We start from the raw sequence: 25620 nt of genomic DNA, 5'->3' as shown, positions 1-25620 counted from the left end.
AAACCTTTCTCCTAGGATTTGTATTTGTTATTTAACATTTCTTGTTGCCAGCTAAAACCTTTAGCAACTTGGTTTCAAAAAATGGTAGGGACATGTCCCCAGCATCGCCAGTGTAAATGACACTCATGCTCGCGGTCGAAATGTAACCATCATGCTTTTATTGTACAGAAGCATCCGGTAGACTACTCTCAAATACTGTGCTGACCTCACGCAGACGGTCGCGCTCATTGGCCTTGCTGCTTTCCTGACGTCATTGGGTTCCCCCCCTCATGTTCTCCTCTGTTTGCGCATGCGCTGTCCTCCCCCAAGTCTCCAGACTCCAGCAGAACCTACGACTCCGCTCGCAAACGGCGGCGAGGAGCAGCTCTGTTCTCCTGTCAGCACGGGACGTCTCATGTACGTACAGCTGTTCCTTATTTTGTTCTCCTAAAATATCACTGAACACACTTGAGACTCATCAGGCTTGTGTACGCCATTACCTTTATTTTAAATGTGAAAGGTTCTGAGGTCAAAGCGAAGGGTTACTTGTCTTCTTCCTGTGATGTTTTGTCCTTAATCGTTTCATTAGAGTTGTTCTAACGTGCGTTTGGCTGCACTTGCACACCTGCTCTCGTACACCTACATGACTGACGTGGGGTATCCCCGTTTGTATGGAAATGCCAGCGATGAACGTTACAGGAAACGTCAGCCTTTTGCTGTTTATTCTGCGCTCTCCTGTTTCCTTTCTCAGCTGTTCGTGAGCCCAGTCTCGATCGCATTGGCCAGCATTTTATGTTAAATGACAAGCTGTGGTCGGCACTGTGAGAGTCCAAGCACCTGTTTCTTTCACATGTTTGAACTCTTCTTATCTTAATTCATTCACGATATATGTCCTCTATGGAGACAGCGTAACCAAACCTCATTCAGTAGCGTTGCAATAAAAGGTGACCTTGCTTATTGACTAAGATACCAATAGAATTATGACACAAAGCTTTTTGTTAGTTATACCGATACACATTTATATTCGGCAAATGTTCATCCACCAAGCACATTGTAGTTGTAGGAAATTTCAACTTTTGTAATTCGTCCGCATGTATACAAAACTTACTACTAAAATCGGCCCTGCACCATGATGGTTATATTTTACAGCAGAAGTTCGGCTTTATAGTACTGCTGCTTATGCCGCACTGTAGAAAACCTTCTCTTGATTTGCAATGAGTAAAGGCACGATTTATCAGCTGAGAGAGCTTGCTGAGAAGCAGTGCATTACAAAATTACCAGATTTCTTAATGTAGTTTGGCGTGTCGTTCTCTCAATGCGTGGTAGAGTAGCAGGGACACAAGCAGATGGCAGATAATACATAACCTTAAATAAAACCAGTATATAATGAGTAAATAATAAGTATAGACAGTGAACACTGCACACATAAGAGATATCCGGATTAAATATATACCAAAAAAAAAAACAACGCACGCGTAGCCTAAGACATTTTACAGTCACGATTTCTAGATTAATCCCCATACTACATGTTTAAATCTGCATTCACTCTACTTATCTTCTCTCATCAGCCTGGGCATCTTTAATAGCCATGTGACAGTAAAGGAAAGGTCAGCCTGACAAAATATTACTGGGGCTCCAGTTCTTTGGGAGTCGGTGTTTGGTGTTATCTCTGGAAGTGCACACGGAGGAGAACTTCCTCCCTGGTATTTTAGCTCCATTGCTCATTTCATCCGGTCACTGTACTGTTTGTTTAGTTGCTTTGTTGTGCTTGTTTGAGGCTATCAATGACAGTGATCTTATCTTTTTTGTGTCCCCTTTCTGGGCACCGTCTTCCAGAGAAAAGACCTGAAAGATTTCCTACCTTCTGCGTGAGCATGAATTGCACAGGCAGGCTTTTTGTCTAGACTGCTGTTCTGCTATGTTGCATATTAGATTGTGTCAGGAAAGCAACAATAGAGGGACATGGGATAAAAATGAAACAAGAGATTTGGCATGCTAGGTCAGGAGGTGGTAAAGATATCATCATTAACAGATTGCTCCTCTTTGACCTCTCTTTGACCTGTCTGTTATTGATTATGAGCATCTTCAAGGGGAAGATTAACAATTAAAACCCAACCGGTTCAGTTTTGCACTCGTTAATATAAACACATTTTTATAGTTTAATGGTTCATGTAGTGGATAAGGTGCACCATCCGTCATGGGTACAGTGCTTTCAGGTTTACTGACATGATGATGGGGAGCAGTACAACTGTTTTTCTCTCTGCTGAGGTCCAGTCTCAGAAAACAGATTCCGTGTTGTTGTGTTTTGTGTTGCCCGTGGTGAACAGATTACATCTGTAAAAGTCCCCTCAGCTGTTACACAGGCCAACCTAATTTATCTGCCATCAGCCACTTCTGCTTGTCAGACATCTATTGCAGCGAGTGATGTGAGGTCGTACAGTTCAGCTGTCACACTGCTGAACTTTAAATGTACAAATATGAAGATACTTTGTTCCATAAAACAAAATGTGACTGATTTTATAATAACTTGGGTAGGTGGTGGGATTTCTGGCTTTCAGTCTGTATTGTAAAACTGTATTATTCCTGCCAGACATATAAAGCTATGTCCGAGAGCAGTAGTTCCTGCTTGTTGCTGATAGAAGCTGATAAAAGTTATTACTGCCCCTATTAACACCTGTAATCAGGTGACACACTTCCAGTCTTGTCCATTCCAGACTCGACATTCCTGCACCTAGAACACTTCACTCCCTGCTGTCTGTAAAAGTCTGATCTACTTACTGGGACTGTTATCCCACTAGCAATTTAGATCCTGAACGCGCTTGTTCTGGGTTTAGGGCGATGGTGGAAAGTGGACAGCTTAGACCATCAATCCTGTCTGTAATATTTACAAGTTAACTGCAAAACTCTGGTAACTTCAGCTGGGTAAGAGACGTGCAGTCATATGGTCCGATAAAATGTAAACAAGCCCCCAGGTTGGACACACGAACAGTAAAATTATTACCCAGACTGTCTTTTGTAAACATATTAGCAACTATAATTCAGCTATCTTTCATTTTATTATGCGACATGTTGAAATGTCTTCAGTGAAAATATATATTGCTTTGATATCAAAGCAATAGGTGCGGTAGATTCTTGCTAATGGCATTAGGAGCAGTAGGAGGGGCCAGCTTTGTCTCCAGCTGTTTGAACATATCCATTTAAAGTATCAAAAGTGGTGAAACAAAGATTGTACTTACTGCTTTTGTTTTGGAGACTACTAAACAACTTACCCTCTCAAATTACACAAGAAAGCCAAAGGATTATGGGTCAGGGAAGTCCCCAGTTAGGTATTGGTTTCTACCTCCATCAGGCTTGAGCTTTGTTCAGGAATGCTTGAGAGAGCACTTTTGGCCTGAACTGTGAAACACCTTGTGGGGAGGTTAACGGCTTGTTGCTCATATCTTGCTCAACTGATGTTTTTTGCGGACAAGTGTGCTGAATAATATTTCCTGCGGGTGGGAGAGGCCCTTGGACACGTTGCATAACGGCGTCCATGTGTGAATAATGCTAAGTGCGGCACACACAGAAGGTGAGAATGGCAGGGCGGGTCATGTACTGCTCTTGAGCTGCACAGTCGATAGCGACAAGCAGAGATCCTCTCTCTTCTATAACGATAGAAGCATATTACCTCAAGGGATAGTGTTTGTGTAGGGGTGAGTTGTCACTGTGTATTCATGTGTTGGAAGAAGGGGTTGTTTAGTAGGGGCTCCCCTTCCTGCTCATGGAAGCAGAAATACTGCAGCCTTTGCGGTCTGAGTGAAGGAACGCTGATTTACTGCGTTCCCGTGTGTGTGTGTGAGAGAGAGAGAGAGAGAGAGAGAATGCATTTGCTGTGGCAGGACAGGACACATTAATCAGGCCAAATGGCATCACTGGTCGGTAGGTGACTGTACCGCTGCCATCCAACCACAGCAGGGAATCATGATTCTGCTGCTTGCTCAGTTCAGCTCAGGCCTCCAGATAAAAGCTGTGAGAGAAAGACCTGACAGGCGACGTTTCACACTTTCAGCATCGCCAATAAGACTGATCAGTGGGCCATATGCTCAGTTCTCCTGGTGTGATCCCACTTTGCCTCTTCAACATGAAATACTTGGGTAGGCTTTATTTATTCAGGAAGTGTCATTGAGATCTGGAGTTCTGTTGCAAGAGAGCCTGAGAACTAAAGTACCGTTACATATATACACCCTACCAACAAAACAGTTCAGTCACACAAATCAGTCATCAGCATAAAAGAAATGGACGTAGCTACTGTGACGTCAACCAGGGGTTTGTGGGCTACTGTTTTAAAGCCTTGAGTTTGGCATTTGCATTGCTGTCATCATCTTGTTTTTTTGGAACCAGAAGTAACCAGATTTGGAGCTAGCTAGCTTGATTAGTAAGGTGCATCCATCAATCACGTTAACTGTGATATTCATTGGGATGCTAATTTTGGCTAGCAAAAAACAGGCTTAAAACAAAATGTATTCACCAGAAAAAATTGAACAGCCGACCCCTGAGAGATTCTTTTAGCACAACCGACTGCTGAACAAGACATTTTGAGGTGACCACAATGTTACAGTTAACTTTTTGAACTAAAAAACACTGTGAAAGTTTTTAAACAAAAACACAGAGAGCATTAAAAAAAACAAGTTCACGGCTAATTCAATACAGCGCCATTAAATAAGCTTTCTCATTGGCGCTGGTTAAATATAAACAATGCAGTGGATACGCTCTATACTGAATGACAGGTCGCTGTGGTATAAACTTGTCAATCATAAGGTAGCCACGCCCTAAAGCATACCCTGCTTTATCTATTTTCTTCTAAATGGCACCATCATTTACTAAATGAACATCATGCTGTGTTGAAGAAGACTTGAAACTAGCAAATAAGACCATAAACTCATTATGAATGTGTTTACCAAGGTAAAAAATCTGGTGAGAAATTATTTTCTCATTGACTCCAAGGCAAACAGACTTCTTTTTGCAACCAGTGGAGTCGCCCCCTGCTGGCAGTTAGAAAGAATGCAGCTTTAAGGCACATTGGCTTCGCTTTTCAGACCTGAGGAGGTTGCAGCTTGGTTGTTACACGCACAAACACACAAAAGGCACAATCAAAATATCTTAATCACAAGTCCTTAGGGGATTTTTTGCAGTTCATTCTAGTAGAAAGGAGCACTGTACCAGAAACCAGTCTTCCAAAGTTCAGTGTTAGTATGAAGACATGTGAAAGGTAACCTTTTGGTGTCGTGGCTGTTCACATTGAACTCAAATAAGGATGATAAATATCTCAGCAACTTGGATAGCAAAGTCTTATAAATGGAAAACCAGATATACTGATGCCTTCTAGATGTCAGTATTGATCATTCCAGTTTTTTCACATAACTATGACAGCTGTCTTGAGTAATGAATTGAATGGCACTGTGGTAAATGGCTTCCAGTGGTTTAAGGGTAGTGGCAGCAGCATTAGTATACAGAATATCCACATAATCCATTTTAGATACATGTAGTGGCTTGTATAATGTTTTTCCCTGTTATTAAAAAAGAAACAAGCTTAGTTCTGAGTATCTACTTTGAGTATTTCATTTTTGTGTTAGGTGTTCAACTTGAGTTAAATAGTATGGATCAGAGTAGAAACAACTGTGCCCTCGTGAAATGCATACCATGCATAGCTTTAAAGCTCCTGAAAACTTGGCGTCAAATCTTCTATAAAACTAATATTCAGGACTAAATAAAAAAGAATCTTACATGATAAGGCAATTTATCAAGAGTTAGAGACTTTGTTATCTCTCAGAATCTGATTCAGATAAATCCTGATTGGTTGTTGTAGGCAGAATAATCAAACCAAAGAAAACCAAACAAAGAGTGCAGAACGATGCTGCTTTTTATCGAGGGAGTTAACAATGTCATCATCAACAGTAGTTGCAGCAGTTATTGGAGCAGGTCTGAAGCCTGACTACAGTGGCTGAAGGACATTAATTCCCTATAACAGTTGTGAGCGACAGACAGGGCTGCTCAGATGTAGACTGATAGTTGTTTAGGTTAACCTTTTAGGATCATTTCCTTACATCATCTTTTCTGCTTATATTTTTACATGCTACGTATACATTTGTGAGCTTATGTGCAAATTTGTGTGTTTATCTTTGCCCTCATGCTGTGAATGTGTGCGTCTCAATGTGTCACCCCGGCTCTGACTCACTAAATACTGCATTATATAACCACCCCATCTTCAGAGCTGCAGCCCAACATGTAGCAGGCCCAAAGGCTCCTCGCCTGGCGTGTGTGTGTGTGTGTGTGTGTGTGTGTGTGTGTGTGTGTGTGTGTGCGTGCACGTGTGTGTGTTTAGGCTAACAGTTTATAGCAGTGTGCAGTTCAGAAGACCAAACGGTGCCCTGTGACAGAGGAGCTACAGCAGATTAGCCCAAGGACAAAGTGCAGGATGTGTGTGTATGAGAGATGAGCAGCTGTTGCTGTTTTCAGCCTCAGGGCGTATGAGGCCAGGGTGAAGAGTCCTGGGAAGCCCTGAGTGGGAGTCAGCGTTATGATACTGTGCTATAATGTTTTACTTAAAATCAGACCAGTGCTGAGTACAGTGCTCTCTGAGTTACACAATAGATGTTGTGGAAAGTAGTTTGAGTAGTTCATATTGCCCATGTTATGAACCTTTATCAAAATGTGGAACTATCCACACACACTAACTGAGATCAAATGTGTCATTCTAGGATGTGTTCTGTTCTCTTTAAAATGCCCCTACTTCTTTCCCTACTCCCCTGTCCTTTGTGAACATGAAACTGCTTTGCAGTAGTTCTCTTTCAGTAAAGAAAGGAATGGAGCTGCTTGTCTCTTTCTAGCAACCTCTGAAACCATGAAACATAAAAGTAACCTATCAGGAAGTCTTTTTTATTTTTTTTATTTCAGACCACAAAACCTGCTCTGCTTAACTAACATACATGCATTTTAACACCTGGCCCATTTAGATAAAGATTGCAATTTACTGTGTGCTTAAATGGTTGTCACAAGTGTTTTGCTGTGCACATGTGCCTCATGTATTTTTACTGACTTAGATTCCACATGCATGCTTTATTAGCTGCTATTTTATGCCTTTTCAAAGCCACATACAAGTAACTCAACGAAGAGAATTTAAATAACCTACAAACTTTACATTAGTGGCTGTTGAATTGTGTTGCACTGCGTCCAGACAAAACCAAAGAGTGTTCATGTTAACATTTTCAGCCATGTTAGCAGTGTGGTGCAGGGATAGCAGTATCGGTCAGCTGATTAGTCCACGAATATGGACCAGACTGAAATATCAGGACAAATATTGGATGACCTGTACTAACTGGTGACACCCTTATTTTTAATCCTCAGTTCAAAATTTTAGTTTGTCCAATACTTTGGTTATTGAACAAAGAGGCCTAACTGCAAAACTGATTCCCATCAGCCTCAGCTGTACTGTGTTTATTGTTAATTAGCAGATCAGAGCACAGTGGTGTCTAAGAACAGCCTCACAGTGCTGCTAGCATGGCTTTACATGTACATTGAGGGCATTTAACAGAACAGACTCAGTCTTGTTTACCTCTTTCAGCAATTTTTGCCTATTTAGTTGCCTAGTGCATTTTCAACTGAACATGAATGATGATCATAATGCTATATTTTCCCCTTTCTTTCTTCCCAGATGTGCTGAGTTTGTGAGTCCACTTGATGTCAGCTCCTTTAGGTGGGTGGGAGGGTCTGCAAAATCAAAACCCAATAGCCACAGTGACCTCACATCTGTCACCACCCTTATGTTCCTGCAGAGCGCCGAATAGCTCATTCTAAAAACTGTTGCAGAGCTAAAAGTAAGGGACTCACTTCCAACATGGAGGGCGTAGCAGTGGACAACCTGATAGACTTTGACCTGCCCTCACAGGCCACAGCTCTTAGTGTAGATGGAGGCCAACACCAAGGCCATACAGACATTTTCTCCCCAGAACCGACGTCTTCCATGGGAGTCCCCCAGCAGCACTTACTGCCAGAACCCATGGCACCAACCAAACCCAGCTCTCACCACCACCACCACCACCACCACCACCACCAAGAGGAAGGAGACAACAGCAGCGATGCTACTGAGTCTGCAGACAGCGAGAATGACATGGACCCACCCTCTCATATGTGGGAGCTCAGGAGGTCATCATCTTCGTCCACTCACAGTGGAGAGGACACGGATGCTGAAACGGTGGAGAGGAGGCAGTTCATGAAGGCTTATGTGGAGAAGGTGTTTCATGGAAAGTAAGGAATAACTCTGTTTTTTGTGTTGTATGTTGACCTGAACCCAAGAGGTGAATTGTCTTTCTCTGTCAAAGAAAAAGAAAATTTGCATGAACCAGTCACAACTTTAAGATCTTTTTTTTTTCTTGCATGATTGATAAATTTAAAGCACCTGCTGTATACAGAAAAACTAACTATACTAAATTTAACTACTCCCCTGTGTTGTATTATTTTTCTAAAAACAAAAACTTATGCCATCGGAAATAATTTGAATGATCCTGTAATCTATTAGAAAATTGCACACAAAGGGGCTTTAAAGCTTAACTATGTCTCTTTTTACAGAAAAAATGACACGTTGTTTCCTTAACAAAACAAAATTAGCACAGCAAGAATGCGGATGTGCAGTTTCACACGTTTTGTGTCCATCAGTGACTCTCATTATTATAGACATTTCTTATTGTATGCATTTTAAAGATATGCAGCTAGATGAATATTGTATGCATTAAAAAATATATATTTAAACTGTTTACAGTATTAAATGTACACAAACTGTAGATTATACACAGAAATCTTTGAAAATTGGTCAGCGGAACACTGAAGTCATTAGTCAGTACACTGATTAGTCACTTGAAAGAAACTGAAAAGGAATCTGTCTGTGGGGGCGGAAGTTTGAAAATGAAAACCTGTGTGGAGTTCCAAAGAAGTGAGCTTATCAGACCTCTGTAGCCCGCTCTTCCTCTCTGCTTGAGGCTAATGACTCGAGGCTACATTAGAGGCTACTACCATTACATACCCAAATCTTCAGTTGGCAGTTGAGTTGCATTGTGGGTAATGTAGGCACCAGGCGCCTTCCTTTTGACAAGGAACCTCTGGTTCTGCTGCAGCAATTTTGATATATGTTTTAAACCAACAAGCATGGTGAATGGACAAAGCAGCACAGGAACATACAGGAGATGGTCCAGAGTAGGACATAGAGGCTTTACAGACACTTTTCTCTGAGTGATGTTGGGGCAGTAAGCGTTGGATGGTAACCACCATATTACTGGTGCAGGGGAAGAGCAGAAGGCTGAAAGTTCCCCTCAGCTGCATCAGCTCATCTCAGAGAGTGCTAAGTATAGCCTAATTTGAACATGATGGTCCCCTCTGCCTCCTGCTGTAGGAAGTCCAGGATCAGTAATGTGACTGTCAGACAATTTGCTGCACCGTCTGGCATCAGTAACCTTGATGGTAGCTCTTCAGCACACAACTAACCAAGGGGTATTGTTTACACATTCTCATTGCTCAAAAACTACCAGCAGGCCTTCTCGAAAACTTCACCCTCCCCATCTTTCACCAGAATTTCTTTTTTTTTTTTTTTTGATGCAGTCATTGTTTAGTTTCCTCGTGCTTTAGGCTGTGTTTTCACTTATACTCAGATCAACACTTTTTTTCAACACTTCCATTTTTAGAAACATCTAGAAACATTCACCCAGTCAGAGATTCCTATTAGTCACCAGCAGAGGCCCTTAGGGGACAGCAGTTTGATCGCTGCATGAGTATTTGACAAGAAATCAAATGTGTGCAGCGTGAAATGTTGTACTTCTAAATATAAGGTACTTTTTGTGTTTTTATTCATTAAACTTTTTTGACATCTATCATGGCTATGTCCAAATGTCACAGAATTCATCTTCTCATGGGACTCTGATCAAAATCCTCGCAAAATGTTGAACTATTTCTTTGAAAGAATTCTGGATTATTTGTTAGCATAAGCTGTAAGCTTGGCGTTATAGAAACAAGGCGTGTCTTTTCAAAGGGTCTGTACATTAGTGCTATGTAATGAGTTTTTGGATCATGTTTTCACAGGGAGGACTTTGACCAGGAAGAGAAGGCTCGTTTTGGAGAGCTGTGCAGTGGAGAGAATGGCAAAGGCAGGGAGTGGTTTGCCAAATACGTCAGCGCACAGGTGAATATGGGGAAATTATAAAATGGTAACTTGTCAGACGTCATACATGACCTTTTAGGGGAAAATGACTACAGTATTCCAAAAGCATTAGCCAAAGACTTAAAGGTTCTTGTTGGACCCCTAACCACACAGTGAGAAAGCCTGCACAGGTCGGTTTCCGCTTTAGTGCAACAGTTTTTTTAGAGAGTTGAGTCTGAATCCAAAAGATGTGAAATGGTTACCAGATATATAAGTGTAACACGTGGCTGTCAAGCTGTAAACGAGATCACATCATTTCCTTGTTTTGGCTAAAGTCATTTTTTCCTGTACCTCTAGTAACACTGTGTTTGACAGTAACACGAATTTCAAACATTAGTTTTGACAGACATAGTGAAGGAATATATGAGAGGTGACGATCATTTTTGGATGAACTGTCCCTTTTTAAATGAGCATATTCTAGTGCCTACAGATGCAGAGAATCGATCCAAAATATCTTATGAAATAAGTAGTGGAGACCTCAGTAACCTTTTAAATCTATAAAGTTTTTTGTTTGTGTAACTTAGCTGATGAGTGTTGAGATCTTGTCTTTATACCGAGCTTTCCCGAACAAGCTTATAACTCTCTGGCATACTGTGTTCACAGCGCTGCCACTCTAAATGTGTGAGTGAAGCCACCTTCTACAGACTGGTGCAGTCTTTTGCAGTTGTACTGTTTGAGTAAGTCTAAATGTGGTTAAATTTTGTTGGAAACAAACATACTGTAATTGTCTAATATCTGACTTCAGGATAAGGCTTGTGATAATCGATAAAGCTGTTATTGTCAGCAATTCTCATGAAAAGACAAACATTTCTCAGAGCCCACTGGGTCCTACTGAAGATGTAACTTTTAAAATCTGGTCACAAATGCATACTTTCTATAAAGGCTCAGTAATTTCCTAAAACAGCTGGGGATTGTATTTTTTTAGCAAACTTTGCTCAAACAGGAGGAAATGGTGCATTTTATTGGGGCTATTTTCAGTGGCGGATTAATACACATTTGATGCTTTAGTGAGCAGTGCTTTCACAATCACGACATTTTAGCTGACAATGAATTGTCATCCAAATAATTGTGATTAACAATTAATTCATTAATTCAAATAGTTTGCGCTTTTGCGCAAAAATTTCACCTCTAAATCTGCTGCACGTAGATTTGCACATAGATGTTTTTTTCCCCCTGACATTGGAACCTGGAACAGTTAATTTGCCTCTAACCAGCTGATGGAAATGCACCTGGAGGAATCAAAACTTGGTACAGAGAGTATATATACACACACCTCACAGCCACTCCTAGAAATTAAAGCGAAAGGGTTTTTCCCTTATACAAAAATATAAAAAAAAAAACTTGGTGAAAACTAAAAAAGTCCACCGTTCATCTCGGTATGCTCCAAAAGTCGCTGTGCAGCTCCACTACACCTGCAGCTACCTGCTGCCTAATGTGTCAGCTGTCGGGACATGCATGTATTTTCTTTATTATGCATCACAGGAAACATATGAACAGAATTGTAATGATTCAAAGGAAACATAATATTTTAAGAATCTGAGTAAATTTGACATAAATAAGAAATGATATTTAACTGCAAAAAATGTCCCTTGATTGTGGGATTGAGTCATAATAAACTACAGCGTGTGTGGTAATGAAGGAACATGCCACCCAGTGCAACAGTGTGGCTCAGTGATGTGCTTTTAAGTATTTTGGACAACAATGGAGTTCTAAGGTACAGAGGAATAAAATAGGTCAGGCTTTGGATACACAGACAGCACTTATTGTTAAGATCAACTGTTGTGGGTTGAGTCTTTTCATGGGATTTGTTGACAATAAGAAAAAAAAGATCAACAACTTATCCTTTAAGTGAAAAAACGCCAGTAAATTGTATCAGTTCTAGCAGAGATCATCTCTAAAGAAATGGTGTGTTTACAGATGTTACCAGATGGATGACTACAGCCCGGCCAAAAACCTCATGACTATGTGCTTCACGTATTACTACAGTGGTAAGGCCTATTTCGATCTGTCTCTCATTGTCACACTTTGTACAGTATCTGTCAGGCATGTCACCTTGGAGGGACTTTTCTTTTCAAACTGTCAGAGAGTCGCTTAACATAAACACAGCTTGGCATGGTGTTGAGAAAATGGTTACACAGCAAAAGAAAACCAGCTGTGCTGATTAAGAGAGTGTTACCACCACAGGTTGGCCTTGTGATTTCTCTTGCAGCAATACCACAAGCACATATGCAAGGATTTGTGGGGTTGCATGAAAATAGTGTTTGTGCTTATGTAAGCAGGAAGCTTTGTAACACTGTGGCACAGTACGTTGCATCAACATCCATCTACAGTCAGGTCTGCTCTAATTGTTTTTTTTGCATTAATAGGGAACATGCAACTTTTGAATTGTGGTGAACGGCTTCAAAAGTTCTCCTTGCAAACCGTAAACTACAAAGAAATGTACCTCATTCAAAGGATGAGATACTGCATATTTACAGTTCTTTGTCTTCCCTGGCTAAACCGATCCAAAGCTGATGGGCTTATTATTGTTTTCCTTTCCAGCTCACTGAGTTGCAGCTGACTAAGATGAAGCTAATTAATCCATCAAATTTCAGACAGGCCCGTTTTCTCTAAATGTCCCGTTGTGTCTCATAATGTGAACACCTGTGAGATTAACTTTGCCTCAGAGGCTAAAGAACAAGGTGAAGTCTGTCAGCTGTACAATTCGTACTCTGTCAGCCTCACCAGTCTGTGATGCCTAAGACTAAAGATACCACATTGAGTTAAATAGACAGATTGGTATTTAAACAAATTGATCTTGTGGGACTTTAAAATATATAAAACAATAATGTATTAATGCACACACAGATGACATTTAGAACTCTCTGCTCTTCTGTTGTTCAGGGAAGTCCCAGCCTTCACCCTCAGAGCTGCTTGATCGTGGTGGTCCTCCAGCTGCTCAGGACTCGTACCTCAACAAGGCCAACTCCTGGCTGTCTGAGAAGAAGGATGCTGCCGAGCGCCTCCTTAAAAACACATCAAAGACTGACGTCAAAGGCTTCTTTGGAGGTCTAGAAAGCAAGCTGAGGAGCTCAATGGCTCCCAAAGCTGAGTGAGCAAATGCATCTCCTCTTTTTGAATTAGTTAATACAGCCATGGATAACTTTCTTTCCTTACTCTTTTTCTCTACTGCATTCTCATTTCCAGGGATAGTGAAAACCCAGTTGAAACAAAGAAGCTATCACCAGGTATACTGCACCACAAATCACTTGAGCTGCACTTGTTACAGTACAATAGACAGCACAACAAAGTCATTTCTTTCTCCTGCTCCACTGCTCTGTTAGTTTTTATAAAATGTAATTTAGATTCATGTTTTCTCTTCCACCCCAGTGTCTGAGGCTCCAGAGGAAAGAAAGGAAGAGAAGGTGTACCTGTACACCCACCTGAAGCAGCAACCCATCTGGTAAGTTGAGTTAACTCGACCACAAAGAGCAGATACAGGTGCTCTGAAGATTCACCATGTACTTTCCTTAATCAGAAGCTCATTATGTGGTCATTATATCTCTGAAACGTTGTTACAGTCCATCAAGACTGTCTGCAGAAACCAGGAGTAAGTCATTCAGTCAGCAATTTAGTCATTTTGTTATTTGCCATTTGATGTTATCAAAATGGACTGGACTTTATCACGGAATATTCCACCGAAAATCTACCTTTTGAGTAATACTGCTTGGATTCCCAGCAGTTCCAATGGATTCCAATTTTGACCAAACAATATATTTGTTTCTATTTATATGGTTAGTACTGACCTGCAATAACAGATCTTTTGGGCCATTTCGAGGCAGAAGAAACAATCTTGTTGACATGTCACCTTTTAAATTTATATGGCTAATGTGTTAGCAAACAGTTGGGTATTTACACATCCAGCAGACACAAACATTAACATTAATTAATAGTTACACATTTTTCAGACTGACAAAAATGTATCCAGATTCATTCTCCTTTTTAGCTCTGTTTTGCTCTACATCAGCCATTGAAAAAAATATCTGGATCTTCACAATGAGAGCATTGACAGTGAAATTTTACATACAAGTAGTTGTGTCCACCTTTGTTAATATAAAAATATTGTTAATAGCTGCTATACTATTACTGTAGTTGCGGCTACCTCCTCCTCGTAGCTCCATAGTTGGAAGTAGCATATTTAGCAAAGCAAAGGATGTTTTAATATTCTTAGTATGTCAGATCAAATGAAGTTTCAAGTTTATTGTCATATACACAGTACAATGTAAAGTGAGTCTTTTTCTCTGCATTTAAACCATCCTAAGTATTAGGAGCAGTGGGGAACCACTGTACAATGACGAAGAAAAAGTCCGGGCAAGGCCAGCTAAAGACAAGAAACACGTCTTCACCACTTTAAGAAACTCGCCCAAATAGTCCATAACTTCTAGTCCGGAAACTTCAAGAGAGACAATCAGAAATTGGTGAAAAAGAGTTTTTCTTCCATTAAAAGACAAAAACCCGAGTTACATCCTAGCAGGCATCAGGATGAACTAAGTGCGCAGTTTGCGAACACCTTCTCTTATAATCCTAAATCTCCTCCTACTTAGGTGTCTTTGTACATTTCTGGAACCTTGTACTGGGGTAATTTTCCACTCTTGGTAATTTTCCACTGTCTCATCTTTAACTTTCTATCTGGTGGCCACATTTAGGTACCAATTGTCACTTTCTTCCAACTAATTATTATGAAAGTCAGGACATTTTGTAAAGATAAGCATGCATAAATTAACACTTTAATAAACAACTTTAACTTTATAGCTGGATGTCTTCCCTCAGTAGAATCTCAGGGAGTTTCCCACTTGGCACAAAATGCTCATTATCTCCCTTTCTTATCTGCAATGTTTACTTTCTAGATTATACTCCCTCTTATCCAGTGATAGGTAATGAATTATGGCCGTGCTAAGTCTGTCAGCATGCTATGTGTGCTCGCAGACAAACACCATCTTCCCTTTGCCTGGATCCTTATCTCTGTCAGGCTTTTGATCATGGACCTTTGATGTTTTAGATTGCAAACTGCTTATAATAGTTGTCTTTGGTTAGAGCAAATGATTAAACAGAGTGAATGATTCAACCTTTAGAACACACTTTGAAACTTAAAGAATATGATATAATACTTACATGAATTAAATGATAATGATCAATAAAACTATAATAAAATGCATTAAGAAAAACATAAAATACACAACAGCAACCTGGCGACCAGCTCCAGATCGAAGCCACGGTCAAGGTCCCTGGCTAGAGAATTAACCTAACATACATGTTTCCAGGAGACCCTCGCAAACACAGCAAGAATTTACAAACTCCACACAGAAAGGCCCTGCCCCAGCTGGGATTAGAACCAAGGACCTTTTGCTGTGAGACAGTGCTAACGATGAAACTAGGAAACTTTTAGCCGTAAGCTGTTAGCAACAAGCTGACTGGCATACTAGTGAGTGACATGAATGAAACGACGGAGACCTGCCTGCGTTCCTTAAATCAGTTACTTGGGAACCATTTGGATTGGGGCTGTACTGAACCCACTCTGAACCTAATCTGTGGTATGAACCAAACCACGACTTCTGTGTATCATTATACCCCTAATTTTGACCCATTGTGAAGCTTCGTCGTTTGCAGCCATTGGAATCCAATGTAATTGCTTTTCATTGTAGTACTCCTGTAAATAATGCAGTGGTGGCCAACCTTTTGACTTATGACCCTTTAGTGCCTACTTGACCCCTCATCACAGGCATTGGTTGTAGTGAACACGTGTTGGTTTTTATTTTTATTTTTATTTTATATTTTGAGTTGTGGGTATATTTGAGAAAAAAAAGATTTCCATGCATTTTTTTTTATTTTTACCTAGTTTAATCATGTGCCACTGAAGTAGAAATGACTGTCCAGATAAAGCATACATCAAAGACTTGTAGTATGACTCGTATTACAGCTTAGTGACCATGTGCCTTCACGTTTTGCCTGGAGAAATAACAAGATATGACTAGGCGGATTTATTAGATCATTTCATTCTTTGTTCATTCTTTGCAGTCATATGTTGTCATCTCAAGTGGCATAGTGAAGTAGGTCAGGCAGGAAACCTATAATATGTCATCATTCTCTCTGCCAGGCATACGCTACGATTTTGGAACGCTGCGTTTTTTGATGCCGTGCATTGTGAGAGGAAGAAAAGATCACCAACCACAAGGTGAGTGTGGATGGGAATCTGGACAGAGAAATGAAACAATCTGTTTAAGTAATGTATTACAAAGTTGTGTGGTTTGTGTGTGTCTTCTAAAACTTAAGTGAGCTCTTGTTCTGTGTCAGTTCCTATGTCATTGTTATCTGTCTGATGAAATTTAAATAAAGGTTGGAAATCCTGTAGTGATATACTGCTGGGTTTAGCAAAGAGCTGTATCTAAAGACAAATCTCTGGGTGCTATTCAGTATGCTTCTGCCTAAACCACTACTGCTGATAATCTCCTGATGACTCATACCTTTTCTTCTCTTTCTGTTTACAAGATGTTGTTGTTGTCCCTCTTTCTGCATGTTGACTTTAACCCTTTGTCTCCTTGTGCCTTGCTGCTGGGCAGAGGAACGCAGGATGAAGAGAAATACGAAAGGTCTGTCGTTCTATTTGTCTGCTGCCCAAAAAAAAACTAGTCAAACCGAAAGAAAAGGCAAAGATGAATCAAGGCGGAGAGGAGAAGAAGGGCAGAGGCTTTGCACTTGTGTCACAAATTTCTAGAAACAGCTGAGGTACCATCAGCATAGCAGTTGTTTGAAATAATAGCAAAAGAATGACTTATTGTGTGATGATAGATAGATAAATATTATAGCATTAGATCCAGAAGTATCTACATCATCACAATGAAGCCCAGTTATGAGTTAACCGCTAACTCATTGCCATACTTAAGAGGAAGAGGGGACACAGCAGGGCTTTTATTCTAAAAATCATAAGCCAACACCCCCAGTTCAAAAATAAGACTGTTCGTAGCTGTAACTGTTCGTATAATTATATAGTATATATTTTATCAATCATTTGTGCTCAGTCATGGATGTATTACAAGAGCTGAATACGATGCCGCAGCTCAACCTTGCAATAGGATTGCTACGAAAAATCCCCTGCAGCCCAAAAAGCATTTTCTCCATAGACTACCATTGTAGAGGAGACATCTGTAAAACTGTTAACAGGATAAAGTCCAGATGTAAAATTGGTCAATTATTACTGTTTGTATTGCATATTTTTAGTCCATGGGGGTTTAATCTTTTCCAAAAGTCACCACTGTGTACGAGCGTAACCCAAGTTTATGTTGGTGTACCATGGGCTCCAACTTTGGTTCAGCTGAGGTGGCCTGAGATTGTGTAACCTGCTCCCCTCCTTGCCACCAGTCCTCGAGGGGAAGAACTGTCCCCGAGAAGATCAAGGGTGTGGAAAATATTTGTTAAGCCCTAGTAATGACTTTATCTGCCAAAACAATGCCCAGAAGACTTAAACCAGATTTTCTTGTGCGGTTATGACTGACTATAATAAAGGATATAATAAAGCTTCTAACTGAATTATGACTCATTTTCCCTGTAACATCCCAAATAAATTAACACTCAACACGAACTAACAACTGTACTGTGATTGGCTAGTACTTGTCACTTTGACGTGTCCTTGTGATTGGATGCTAGCTTTGAGCACAAGCGTTCATGAGGAACAGTAGAGATCCTAGGTGCTCCTCTAACATTCCAAATGTTATTTTATACAGTTCTCTTTGTTTTTATTGATGTCAACACATGGTTCAAGATTGAGTGAAAAATGTTAATTGAATAAAGTTATGGTTATGAATTGATGATTTGCTAAGAAGCACATGTTAAATGAATGAGGAGTTAAATAGAGTGGAGTCCCCTCTGTAAGTTTAAAATATTTGGTGTGAATGCTGGAAGAAACTAGTTCATCAAAACATTCAGCTCAATTAGGACAGTCCTGCTATATACTGTATTATTCTTTATTCTAACTTTCAAATTCCTTTGATTAGAAATGTACTTCAAACATTAATCTGTTCCACATATTTTAATACAATGTGAGATTTATTCACCTTTTAAATCCCGTTCGTACTAAAGAGACCCTGGCTCAAAGCCATTAATATAGCATGACGTTATTGTAAGAAGAAGCTCAGGATGAAGCTTGTTTGTTTTTGTTTTTTCAAAATAAAAGTTCTGTCAGTGTATGTTAACAGGAAACCATAGATTTAGAAAGACTAGGAACATGAAAATGTTCTTCCATACATTGTGGTTATAATTCAACTTTTCAAATCCCATTTAAACATTTCAAAACATTCAACTTTGTTTGAAGTAAACTTGTAATTGGTCAAAGAGAAAAACCTTTTTCCACTCATTCATACATTAGAAACCCCGTTCAAAACACGTTCAACTCTATTCAAACTTTAAAATGTGACATTTTTAATAAATTGAGTTCTATTCAACTATACAAACCTAATATTAACCAAATATTAAAAAGACCTTCCCACTTTTCCATCCCTTCATACTCTTTCAGCTGCATTCTCTTCAAAATTAAGCCAGCAATGCAGTTCAGCTCCTAGCTTACACTATATTTTGTATCCTATAGCCTATTCCCACTTCTCAACTATTCATATTACTTCCTACACTTTTTCATGCATTTTCAACTCAAGAATATCTTAGTGTTTATTGAAGTCTCATTGAATACATTTTAACTTTGAATACATGTACATAGTATGGACAAATGGGGCCATTGACAAAAGCAGATTGTGCAGGATTACAAATATGGCTGTTAAGATCATTGGGAAAGACCAGAAACAATTGGGATGTGTATATAGAATGCTGGTGAAACCAAAAGCTAGATAACTGCATCTGATCCTGTTCACCCCTTGCTTAATGAATTTATTAAATTGCCCTCTGGAAGGCGCTATAGAGCAGCTGCAGCAACTAAGAACATTTACAGAAAGTCTTTCATACTAAATGCAATAACCTCTCTCAATTCATAAACATGTATCTACACTGGAATCATATCCGTTACTGTCTGTACTGTGTATGTTGTGTTAGTTATTGTTTTTAATGTAATTTTTAATGATGTGGTTTTTCATTAGCCTGTGAAGCCAGAGACAAATTTCCACATTTGTGGGCAACAAAGATATCTAGCTATCTAGCCATCCATACTTTCAGCAAAAAAAAACTCCATTCAAAACTATCTTCAACGTCGGTAGTGTTAGTTGCTAGTAAGACTTGCCAAAAGTTTGACGGCTAGCGTCCAATCACAAGGACATATCGAAGTAACGAGTTCTAGCCAGTCACACCACACTAGGGCGGGACTTTCCGCACTCTCAGCTAGCATCAGTGAGGTGAGGAGATGAAACTGTCCAATCACAGAACAGCGAGGCAGGACTTGCTAAAAACGAAATAATTCAGAATTAACCTATTAGACTGATTTCACAGCTGATGGTGCCAAGAAATGTAGCAATGTACCAAGTAAGGTAGTGGCAAAGGCATCAATGGATGTAAACAGTGCAGATTTCAAAATATAAAAAAACAACATGGTGATCAGCCCTGTGGTGAAGGGTGAAGCTCAAGGTCTGGGAGTTGCCCCAGGTCTGATTTGTGGTTTGTCAGATGCGCTTTAGTGAGCAGTGACAGGATAGTCTCCAATGGTAAATCCCCAGACTGGATGTCAGGAGTCTAGTGTGAGACTGTGTTGTGTTATAATTAAAATATATAATCTGCTTAATCGCAGCTGGGTAGAAATGTCCACATCACTAGAATGATAAATTGGAAGTGGTTTGCTTGTCATTTTCTTAGATGTTCTTCCCTGGTTTCTATAATGATATTTCTGTGCTTCTGTTGGTATGTGTGTCTAACAGGTGATATGATTAACCTAGGTATTCTGTCATGCGGCTGTTGAAATGATTTGTGTGTCTGTCTTTGACGAGTAAAAGCAGCACACCTACAGTTAATATCCTGAATGTGCAAAGAGACCTTGTATAATGTCTGGGATGGTATTTATATCCAGAGGAGACAGAAGCTGCAAATCCACCGCAGTCTAAAGGTGTTCTCTGCCTCTTCACAGCTCACTGCATGCTCATACCATTAATCTCCTTGCATGTGATACTTTTTCTCTCCCTCCATCAGCATGTTCCTTTTGCTGTCCCTTTTTTGCTGTCTTTGCCTGCCTATATATTTCAACTGAGGACGGACTGCAGGGATAATCTGTAAATGCCATAAATAGAAATAACCGCGTTTTCTTTTTAAACATTTAAACAACAGACCACAGCAACTGCTCACCACATTGCATATTTTTGGTCAGCAGGCTTTCATTGCATGCAGGTAAACTGTCTATGGAGAGTGGAGAGCAAAAGAGGCGGAACGCATTGGCTAAAATGCAATCTTGGAAACCATCGGCTATTGTCGGATTAAATTTACTTCTTTAGAAGTCTTGTAACCCTAGCTTTTTATTAGCTTTTTTTAAATGTATGTGCATTTAAATTGTCATGTAGAAACCCAGTTTATTTTGACAAGCCTCATGACTTTTGTGGTGGTGTTGAATTCTGGCATGGAAACATTTTCCAGGTTACTAAATATTTGTTTTACACAGCACACATCTACGCTTTTTATCTGCTTGTTAACCATAACCATCAGGTGTTGTTTTATTCTTTTGCTGTTGGCTGGTTAATGTGTTTTACATCCCATGATTACAAAATGAGCAGTTGCAGGGATGGATGTCATGCAATTTTTAGTTGGATTATTGAGCTGGGTTTTGAGCTCAGAAACTATTGACGAACATTTTGAAGATTTATTTGAAACGAGTGGTCTGAGGTGTTGCTTCAAAAGCATGGCATTGACAGGTGATATTTTTTGACACCCACCCCTGTGCTGTTTCTGTAGAGCAGCTGAAGGTCAAATGGAGACTTTGGAATTAAAGCTGACTCTGACTGTCTCTGTGCTGCAGGGAAAAGTGGTGTCATATGACCCAGGAGGAGAGGGACGACAGCTCCAAAATCGATGAGAACATCGCTTTCGGCCAACTAGGGTGAGGAAGCCGCCACAGTGTTGTCTATGAACTAGGCACATGGAGGCTTTGGTCTGGACCCGACAGGAATTTCACAGGTTGATTAGGGGCTGTGGCTCAGGAGAGTGGGTCGTCCACCAATCACAGAGTTGGTGGTTCGATCCCCACCTCCTCCTGTCCACATATCGAAGTGTCCTGAATGCCAAATTGCTCCCAGTGGATAGGCCAGTACCATGCATGGTTGCATGCTGCCATCACTGTGTGAATGGGTGAATAAGAGGCATAATTATCAGTGCAGCCATGCATGTCACTAGGCCTTTTAGTGACATGCATGGCTGTCACTAAGTTACTGGCTCCGTCAATAGCAATAATATGGCACATGTCATTTCAAAACTTTATTTAAACTCGAACAACCATTGATAAGGAATTATAGTTACTTTTTTATCAAGATAAAGTTCTATAATGTTTTTATAACTGGAATGATGATGTAAATGTATGAATTTTCTACTTCACTTCTTTTCAAAAGAACACATTCGGATCACAAATCTAAAACTTCCACTTCGAACTGATCAATAAGCCTTAAGCCTTAAAAAGTACTAAAAACTTAGAATAACACAGAAATGAATTTATTATTGGTCCACAGACTGTGATACTTACTGATTCTTATTGTGATATCAAGTTATTTTGTGAATGGTAGGTATAGAATATAGTGTGTTTGCAATAATTTCCATTCGTACAGAGATGAGTTTGGTACTATGTGTATTTTCAGGACATTCACTCACAACATGTTGGCGTTTGGGCTCAGTAAGAAGCTCTGCAATGACTTTCTGAAGAAGCAGGCCGTCATCGGGAACCTGAATGAAGGTAAAGCATTAAATGGAATAATTCAACCTAAAACACAGTAGAACAAACTCATGAACACTCTCAGGTTTGAGCTAGCTGCAGGTCTCTACAAGGAAGAGCGGTTCAATCACTTTCAAATCGTTTCTACACGTCAGTCTACAGTTCCTACAGAAAATGATAGCAGCAGTAGTTAAAACCTGCAGATACTGTATGTAGACATGTCAGCGTTGCCTCCTATTGGCAAAGGAAGTAAGAGACACATGCTTGCACAATTCCTGGTAGATTATTTTGTAACATAAGTGCCATATTTTTACTTTTTACCTGGCGATCGTAGTGACAAAAGATCAAATAGTTGCCGCCATGATAACTTTCGAGTAGTAAAAGCCTGTCTGTGAGTTTTACAAACTGTTATGCAGTGTTTTGGAGTCTAATAAGTCTCTAAACGCAACAAAACCAAACTGGGCTTCCTAGATTATATTTTATTTTCTCACCACTACTTTAACCTGTGCTATTTTAATGCAGGTCTTATTTCAGTCTGAATGCCTGCTTAGAAACGCTGCCAGAAAGTAGCCTATGCTTTCTTAGTCAGTCACTTAACAAAGTGATCCTTGCCTTGCACATCAGAGTCTGTTACATTGCTTCTCCTGACCTGATTTGCACCATGTTTGTTGACAAGTCTGCCAGCTGCATCCACCTAATTTGTATATTGTGATCCAATCGTAGTGCATCCACATACAAATGTTTATGTTAATATCAGATGGAAATGTGGCCTTGCAGCTTTAAACAAATGTGTGTGTGTGTGTGTGTGTGTGTGTGTGTGTGTGTGTTTGTTTGTGTGTGTTTTTCCCCTTTGCAGAACAGTACAAGTTGCTGAGTGACCACATAGAGAAAATGGCACCAGAGTGAGTTTGAGGACGACAGGCTGCATATCAAAGCCTCCACATAACACACACATCAGCAGTTACTTTTCAGCTGAACTTCACTTTGACTGTCCGTTTGCATTTGTGTGGTGCACTGCTGAAAAACAACACAACCTACTGTACTGAACTGTGCCATTGTTGTAGCAAACCCTGTTTATCCAACTTGGTAGTGCTTCTCTGCACCCTCTCCTGTATCAGCAATAATACGTCATCAGCTGGTGCATACTTTAATCTGTAATATCTTTTCTGTCACCTGCTTTACAAAGACAAGAAGCGTAAAGTTAAACCATCCAGCGTGAAGCCTAAACAGCCTCAGTATGCTGTCTGACACTCTGGATTATTCACATGAAGTGTGGATTATGTATCCTATGCTATTTTGTTCTGTGTTCCCTTGGTAACCAACAGCATGTGGTGAAACTGTACTAAGTATTGTCCTGCCTTGTTACATTTTACATAAATGTCTACATACAGTTCAAACCAGACTTGGGTATAATAGTACATGGCAATAATAACTCATATTGTTTTAATCTGCTATTCAGCTGGCGTCAGGTTAGTTTTCAATCGCAAAGTCCGTTAAGTTTATTACTGAGAACTTCTATTCTGATCTGTGCTTTGTGTAACACTGTATTATCCTATTTGGCAATACACACACACAAAAAAACCATAATATAACACGTATCACTGTCATTTTACATTTTGACTGGCTAACTGTTTCCCCTGCTTTTTATGCTAAGCTAACCGTCTGCTGGTGGTAGCGTTATAAACAAACAACAGTATCAATTTTCTTTTTTAACTCTGGACAAAAAAGAAAGCCTTCTGTCTGAGGAGAGATGTTACTACCTATTTCAAACACATTTTTAGTCTGGTCCACACTTACAGCTTAGTGATATTCATTTAATGTTTATTTAATTAGATGCTTTATTATACCCATGGGAACATCCAAAGTGCCTGCCATGAAAGTTATTGTCCTTGGCTTTATCCTGCCCTTTATGCTACCCTCGATTGCCCGAACAAACACTAATGCAGAGCCTGCAAAGATCACTCCTTTTACTTATTCCCTGCTAGATCAACAGCTTCTGCACGCAAATAAAATTAATTTTATTGCCATCTGTGTTTTCAGTGGTGGAACGAAGGAGTAGTTGTTTTTTTTTTTTTTTTAATTTGGTTGAGCTGTAATGCCACCAGCAGCATAGCTAAGCACATCACCGGGCTAAAATACCGGCCCTGGCCCACGATAGACACTCTTTCCTACCCTGCTGCATGTGTATATCTGTGTATCTATCTGGCATGTGCAAACAGCATCATTCCCTAATTGTGTTACTCCATCCTACCACTACGGGGTAGCATTGTGTCTTCATTCAAAGCACTTCCAAAACATCATGATGCACCTTCTGGCAGGTTGAATCCCATTTCAGATTCTGTTTTAATCTTTTGTGTCAAAATAATTTTGTAAATACTGTACATAGTTCTCCATATGTTGTAAGGATTGATCATGTACTACTGTTTCTGAATTGTGAGTCTTTCAATTGTAAATGTATAAACAGTGGATGTAATTGAAACCATTGTGTTGACGAGGATCATAAATGTCTAACTCTAGTTATGACCCTGAAGTGGCCCCATACACCCCATCTCTGTTTGATGTGGTCATTCAAAGTATTTGCATATAGTATTGTGTAATAATCTCCAATTTAAATGTAAATCATTCTTTCACGGCAGAGTGACATGTTTTGAGCTACTTGCAGTATAGTCATTCAAATCATCGAGCTAGCCATCCTTACCTCCGTCCACTTTACACTCTAATTGTCTGAAGTGTCCCTCTGCATGTGCTCCAAGTCAGTTTCCAAACATTTAAACATATTCTTAGACCATGTGCAGAATGGCTAACATCCCTACCACTGTGTTTTTCCTGATGTGACCTTTGATGATGTCGCAACTTGAACAATTTGTGCACCCCTCTGGCTTGCCTGAAGTATTGCCCTGTATGCTGTATGAGCCATTTGCACTACATTTCAGTCCCAACATCTCTACATTTTCATCGTCCTCTGAATAATATTTCACTAATGCTTTTTGTATTTGTTCTGCATGGCCAGTGCATGCCTTCTCCCCCTACATCCAGCATGTCTGCTGTGAAATGTTGACAGTAGTTTGTCTTCTGTTGCCTGGATGAAGACCATTTTTAACTATACTGACTTTGTATAAGTGCTCAACTAAGTGAAATTAATCCTGATTTAGCTGCTCTTCATGATGTTTCTGGTGGAAACATTTTAGTACGTGATGAGGTAGTGACACCAAAAATGACACTGCTGAATGTTGCCTGGGAAGCAACTGAAAGCAAATTATGCATTTGGAAAGCAAGGGTGAACTGCAGAATTTAGCCTGTATGCTATAATGTTAGCTAGCATGGAGCTACTGGGAACACAAAGGTAATATTAACGCGTACACTGTCGTTACTAAAATGCCGACTGATAAAATTTGGAGGAATATTCAACATTATAGCTCTTCTTATCTGCTGTATGTGTCAAACAGAAATGTTAGCTTTTTTTGTGCTGTGTTTACCTGGACATTGCCTGGACATGTCATAATGTTGATTCAAGTTGCTGTAATAAATATATTTTTTGATGTCACTT

General features: G+C 39.8%; 1 protein-coding gene across 2 annotated transcripts; it reads left to right on the top strand.

Moving 5' to 3' along the window:
- The first annotated feature begins 253 nt into the window (after positions 1 to 253).
- kiaa0513 (KIAA0513 ortholog) lies at positions 254 to 25617 on the top strand. 2 transcript variants are annotated; one of them, XM_046037886.1, is made up of 12 exons: positions 254 to 396; positions 7670 to 8262; positions 10084 to 10183; positions 10805 to 10878; positions 12119 to 12189; positions 13085 to 13292; positions 13388 to 13428; positions 13571 to 13643; positions 16335 to 16412; positions 21171 to 21251; positions 22000 to 22094; positions 22930 to 25617. In XM_046037886.1, the coding sequence occupies exons 2-12, from the start codon at positions 7853 to 7855 to the stop codon at positions 22977 to 22979; spliced, it is 1281 nt and encodes a 426-aa protein (XP_045893842.1). In that variant the 5' UTR covers positions 254 to 396; positions 7670 to 7852; the 3' UTR covers positions 22980 to 25617. The 2 variants fall into 2 exon arrangements, with proteins under 2 accessions (XP_045893842.1, XP_045893843.1); XM_046037887.1 differs by lacking the exons at positions 21171 to 21251; positions 22000 to 22094; positions 22930 to 25617 and adding an exon at positions 16798 to 17921.
- The last annotated feature ends 3 nt before the right edge of the window (positions 25618 to 25620 follow it).

Source organism: Micropterus dolomieu, linkage group LG22, assembly GCF_021292245.1.
Source record: "Micropterus dolomieu isolate WLL.071019.BEF.003 ecotype Adirondacks linkage group LG22, ASM2129224v1, whole genome shotgun sequence".
Lineage (NCBI taxonomy): Eukaryota > Metazoa > Chordata > Actinopteri > Centrarchiformes > Centrarchidae > Micropterus > Micropterus dolomieu.
Note: the sequence above shows the minus strand (reverse complement) of the source record. Positions and strands in the feature narration are given on the sequence as shown.